Here is a 6,652-nt window from a genome sequence, read left to right on the forward strand (position 1 = left end):
TGCTCTTACCATTATCATTGCCTTGCTTGATTTCCTCCGCTGTCCGATCAATCAACACGTACAAAGACCAGACCACGCAGGTGATGGCAATGACGTGGAAGGTGACAGAGCAGAATATCTTCCTCCTCTCACTCCTGGTCATCTGCAGTTTCTCCCACTGCAATTACAAATGAATCACACGCACCTGAATCCCCAACCCGTAAATGTTGCTCCCCATTTATACCCCAGGCATAAATCACGAATCGAGGGAAAACATTGAAGAGCTGTCATTTTAGATGACACTATAATATCACATAAGTCTTTTGTGTTTGAAAAGATCTGAAATCATAACCCGTGGAGTTATAACAAGCATACATTAAAATGAAAAAAAAATTCCTATTCTCCAAATGAATTAAATTAGGTCATTCCTGGTTTGCTACCCTGTTGTTCCCTTGTCTGTAACACGAAGGGGCCAGTTTTAATACTGTACAATTTTCAGATATCATTTCCACTCAGGTGTCTGCATATTACTTCTCTGTGGCCCTAAGTTATAAGCAGTAATACATAGTCTCTTCTTGGATTAATACATAACCTGATACAGTGTTGCATTCTTGAATGTGTCAATTTAACAAGTATTTGAGTGGCTGAATGATATCTGTGAGAGAAAGTCAACATCTGTTCACAACTCTTCTCCTAGAAGACAGATGTTATCCTCCCGGCAATGGGAGGTCAGCTGCAACCCCTTCCAGAGCAGCCTTGCTTTTCTGCTGCCACTACTGTCACAACCACTGTACCCAAGTCACACTCCTCAGAAAGTTGAGGGCTGCCCCCTCAGCCCTCGAGAGGGGGAGGGCCACAGTGTTTATAGTAGGAAGTCAAGGATTACATGAGGGAACATCTCCATTATTTACTTTGAAGTAATAGGCTCTCAAATGAAATTTTTGCTACCAAACAAAATTTTAATGCCTTGACAGCGACACTATCACTTGATTACTGTGTTAGGATTGATCTTTATTTTTCTTTGCATATTTCTATAGGAAAATCAAACCACTATGATCTTATTAGATCATGGATTATTTCAGTAATCCATGATTCTTTACATTCTTTTTTCTTAAAAATTGTAGTTGATTTACAATATTGTGTTAGTTCCAGGTGTACAGCAAAGTGATTCTGTTTTATATATATGTAAATGTATATATATATTCTTTTTCAGATTCTTTTCCATTATAGATTATTACAAGATATTACAGCTCCCTGTGCTATACAGTAGGTCCTTGTTGTTTATCTGTTTTCTGTATAGTAGTGTGTATCTGTTAATCCCAAACTCTTAATTTATCCATTCTCCCACCCTATCCCCTTTGGTGACCAAACGTTTTGTTTTCTATTTCTGTGTGTCTATTTCTGTTTTGTAGATAGGTCCATTTGTATCTTTTTTTAGATTCCACATGTAAGTGATATCATATTTGTCTTTGTCTGACTTACTTCACTTAGTATGATAATCTTTAGGTCCATCCATGTTGCTGCAAACAGCATTATTTCATTCTTTTTTATGGCTGAGTAGTATTCCATTTGTGTGTGTGTGTGTGTGTGTGTGTGTGTGTGTGTGTGTGTGTGTATGATATATATATCACATCTTCTTTACCCACTCCTCTGTAGATGGACATTTAGGTTGCTTCCATATCTCGGCTAGTAGTGTGAATAGTGCTGCTATGATTCGTCACATTCTTTACCTGTTATGCTCTTGCTAAAGCAGAATTCTTAGAGCTTCAGAAGACACACTCCTTTCCCATCCCACCCCACCATCATGCTCCATGAAGCCCTGGCTCTGCCACCAGCTCTGAGACATGGCTGAAGCCTTTGGTCTTTCCAGGCCCAGGTGCCTCATCTTCCTTAGAGTCAGAGATGTGACAGAGAGGTGTGGTGGTGAATACACTCCTCTCCTTTTCCTGCATTAACAGACTAAGCCTCTGAGGGTTGGCACTGTGCCAGCTGAAGCTGCTTTCCCACCTTCCTGGCAGAGGTGACAAGGACTGTTTCCTACAGGTGAGATGTGAGTGGCTATCTCCTGGGATGCTGAGTATTTGTCTTCCTGACACAGGAACTGCCCCTTCCTCCTTCATTTTCTCTCCTTTGCTATTAATTAGGAATTCCTAATTAATGGTAAAAGCCCCAACAGTCATCTTGCAACCTTGAGGAAAAGTCTTGAGACTCAGAGAGACCTCAGCCAATCGGCCACAGCTCCCTTCCAGCTGCCAGTCATATGCGAAGGAAAGAAAGCCCTGTCTGACTGAGCCATTATTTCTCAGGACTCTGTTCCTGGCTGTCAAATGCCATTCCTGATAGGATCAAATAGAAGCCTCCTAACTTCCCTTCCGGTCTGAATGTGAAGGTCCTATCATTTCATTTGTAAGAGAGCACAATGCTTTAAGTCTGATCATGACCCTCTAGAAAGCTTCTTAAACATTTTAGAGAAATAAATGTTTTATTTGCAAACACTATCTGTTCCTCTCTTGCTGGCCAGTTAGTCATCAGTTTTCCTTACAGAGTCTGTTAGAGCCAACTAACCATTCGTACCTCATCTTGGACTTTCTTTTCCAACAAACTATATTTTATATATTATTCTAAGTAAATAATGGAAAAATCTTAGTGATGAAGCTATGGGGAAACCAGATGCTTCAATCTAAAATCTATTTTTAATTAATATTGAATTGAGAAGATTTCAGGATGTGCATCTTAGCTTTTATCAAAACTTCACATCATAGGTGTGAAAGATTGATTTTTAAAATTTCATTTTGTTATTGATTTATTATGTTAATCTGAATAATGTTCTGTTCTATTATCACACAAATTATTGTTTGGCAATAGTATTTTGTGATTTAATAACTATTTCTTGGATTACCTCAGTATCCAGTATAATCAGATAAAAAGTGCAGGATGGTGCAGAAGGGCAGCTTTACATGTTCAAATTCCCTAAACGTTCCAAGCAGATGGTGATACCTTCATACTAAAATATTCATACCAAATCAACCCTCACTTGTAAGTCTGGCTTTGGGAAAAACTCTTAAAAAGTGAATCTTCGGGCGTCCCTGGTGGCGCAGTGGTTGAGAGTCCGCCTGCCGATGCAGGGGACACGGGTTTGTGCCCCGGTCCGGGAAGATCCCACATGCTGCGGAGCGGCTGGGCCCGTGAGCCAATGCCGCTGAGCCTGCGCGTCCGGAGCCTGTGCTCCGCAACGGGAGAGGCCACAACGGTGAGAGGCCCGCGAAGCGCAAAAAAAAAAAAGTGAATCTTCTTCAATCTAAGGAGCGTTTTGATGAAGTGGCTGAAACACATTCTTCAAAAGTAATGAGCCTCAAATAGAAAAATATCAGCGAGGCTGACAGGGATGAACCAAACTCCTTTTAGTTCCAGACAATAGAAGCTCTGAAGCTGTCACTTCCTAATCTCAGCAGCGTTTTAAGAAGTGGAGTGTAAAAGGACCAGCAAACGTTGCTACTTTCCTTTACAAATCGTCTCAGGGACCACTCAGGAATTCACCAAACAGCACACGAGTAAACGCGGTACCACAGCGCCCTCCTCCGGACGATCATATCACTGCACACGATACCCAGCACCAGGCATCCACTGAAACGTCATCAATTTCATAAAATGTTCGTCCACATTTTTGTACTTTCAGGTTTATATACAAAGTTTGAATAAGTTTTGCGAGCCCCATAGTGAGAACTGGATCGAGAAGGCAAAGACAGAAATCTTATTTTAACAAAGTTGTCACGAAAGGGCAAATACTAATTTATTATTGGGGATGCTAAAAGTCAACACCATCAGTTCGCAAAAGATTTTGTGATAGCACAGCGCTCATCTGCACAAATGCACATAGCATCGGGCTTCCCTGCCCAGTTTTATAAAGTAATGTGTGCTTATGCCCACAGACCACGTGTCCGTTGTGAAACCCCCCGACCTGAGGAGCATTAAGGGGAGCCTCCTGGGTGCTCAGTTTTAAGCGGTCACGTCTCTGCAGGGGGTCTCAGAGGAGCTGGTGGAAGTGAGCAGAAGCAGCAGGGCGGGAGGGGAGGCCGCACAGTCGCTCGAGCGCCTGGGCCTCTTTCCTCGCCAGCCCTTGCCCTCCTTGGCCTGCTCGTTCCCTTCACCTGTAACACCAGCTTCACAATCTTAGCGCCCGGGACCTCGCTTCCCTTTACAGGATCCCTGGATCTCTGGCACCTGTTTTGCCGTCCTTAGCCTTTGATCCCTTATCCAGACCCCTCAGCGATAGAGAGAATTGAACAGAACTCTGTTATTCAACTTAGAAATATACAATTAGATTGTTCTGAAAAGACTTCCAAATTGGAGCTAAAATTGACGCAGATACTGTTTCTGTGAAATTCGCCATTTGCTCTAGCGAGATGAAACTGAGCAAGTTTTCTAATTTAAATTACTTGTATTTGCCTTCTGTCCTAAAATATAAATTCAAAAGCACTGCCTAATGAGAATGTTTTTTTAATGTATTTTTTGTTGAAGTATAGTTGAATTACAACATTGTGTTAATTACTGTGGTACAGCAAAGTGACTCAGTTATACATATATACACATTTTTTAAATATTCTTTTCTATTATGGTTTATCACAGAATATTGAATATGGTTCTCTGTGCTATACAGTGGGACCTTGTTGCTTATCTATGGGGCAGAGGTTCTTAAAGAGCTTCCCTAGGAGCATCAGGATCAACATGGGACTTGTCAGTGTGACATTAATGAAAGAAGGAGGCCATTTGGCTGACGTGGCTCAGTGCCTGGGCGCCCACATGAACAAACCAAAATCTCAGCCTCTAGACGACTCACAATGGACACCAGTCAGAAAGTGTACACGATGCGAGCTGGTCCCTCAACAGAACTACAAATAACCAGGTACACAGATCGCCTGGTTTTCTTGCTACGAGTCAAAACCTCAAATGTGACATCCATAAATGTTCTGTGGGTCTACCGCAATCTCCTGGAAAAACTCTCCCCCCACCCCCCACATAGTGCTCTGTTCCCTTTTGGCCCACCAATAATTACTACTTAGTATCGTTCATGCATGGTCCCACGTGAAGGGGTATTATACATTTCTGATTGAATGCAGCTCCTCTATTTCCCTTGGTAACAGGACAAGAGGAAATGGCCTCACGCTGCAGCAGGGTCTGGGAGCCACATCCGAAGAACTCGCAAGCAGGAACAGTGAGTGTGGGCCATGTGCAGTGAACCTGTGAAGTCTCCCGCTGAAATGTAACTATGGGATTGACAGCTCTGATTACAGGACATTTGGAGCACATGTTGATCTGGAGTTGGGGGGAGTAGTCATTGGCATGCAGGGCAGGAAAGATAACACTGCAAGCAAGTGGCGGTATTCCTGAAACGTGGTTTACAAATTTTCCCACAAAGAAGAGGAATACTTGGGAACATGGAATCAATGGCTTCATTTGCTACCACCCTTGGCATCCAGAACTGCTGAGTAATGGGTACTACCTGGACATGGAGGGAATAATAATACAGATTCCTCAGCTCTGGGAGTCCTGATACCTAGAAGTGGTTTTCAGCCCTGGCTGCTAACAGAAGCCTCTGGGCAGGTAGGGTCCCAGCACACATACCAGAGACCTCACTGACTCCACCAACGAGAGCACACTTGGTCCGTGGTCCAAGCATGTCTGCTAAAAATGAGGGCTCTGCCACTACGTGTTGTGTGCCCTGGGCTGGGTTACTTTAATCCTCTGTCCTTCCATTTCCTTACCTGTAAAATGGTGATAAGAATAGTATCTACAGCAGCCACTATGGAGAAAAGTATGAAGTTTCCTCAAAAAACTAAAAATAGGGTTGCCATATGATCCAGCAATTCCACTCCTGGGAATATAGCTGGAGAAAATGCTAATTCAAAAAGACACATGCACCCCGATGTTCATACCAGCACTATTTATAACAGCCAAGCCATGGAAACAACCTAAGTGTCCACTGACAGATGAATGGATAAAGAAGATGTGGTACAGATATACAATGGAATTAACCATAAAAAAGAATGAAATAATGCCATTTGCAGCAACATGGACGGACCTAGAGATTATTGTACTGAGTGAAGTAAGCCAGAAAGAAAAAGACAAATATCATATGATATATGATTATATGTAGAATCTAAAAAGTGATACAAATGAACTTATTTATAAGACAGAAACTGGCTCGCAGTCATAGAAAACAGAATTATGGCTACCATATTTTATCTATGAAATCGATAAACAACAACGTCCTACTGTACAGCACAGGAAACAATATTCAATATCCTGTAATAAACCATCATGGAAAAGAATGTGAAAAAGGATACATATATAACTGAATCACTTTGCTGTACACCAGAAACCAGCACAACATTGTAAATCAACTCTACTATACTCCAATAAAAAAAGAATAGTACTACTGTACAGGGTCAAGTTTAAGTGAGTTAATGCACATAGTGAGAAGGGTATCAGGCACTTGGAAAGGATTCAACAAACGGTTATCATGACTTGGACCTTGCAGCACCACAGCACCTCAGCCAGTGAGAATCTGATTGCTTTTTTTTTTTTTTTTACGGTACGCGGGCCTCTCACTGTTGTGGCCTCTCCCGCTGCGGAGCACAGGCTCCGGATGTGCAGGCTCAGCGGCCATGGCTCA

The 6,652-nt window shown here is 42.3% G+C and overlaps 1 protein-coding gene across 1 annotated transcript in view; it reads right to left on the reverse strand.

Moving 5' to 3' along the window:
* MARCHF1 (membrane associated ring-CH-type finger 1) overlaps positions 1-6,652 on the reverse strand; it is a 319,475-nt gene that overhangs the window by 14,705 nt on the left and 298,118 nt on the right. Inside the window, exon 5 of the mRNA XM_007461544.1 lies at positions 10-157. Within this exon, the coding sequence (XP_007461606.1) occupies positions 10-157 (148 nt within the window). The remainder of the gene's footprint in view (positions 1-9; positions 158-6,652) is intronic.

This window comes from Lipotes vexillifer, unplaced genomic scaffold (genome assembly GCF_000442215.2).
Source record: "Lipotes vexillifer unplaced genomic scaffold, Lipotes_vexillifer_v1.1 scaffold744, whole genome shotgun sequence".
Lineage (NCBI taxonomy): Eukaryota > Metazoa > Chordata > Mammalia > Artiodactyla > Lipotidae > Lipotes > Lipotes vexillifer.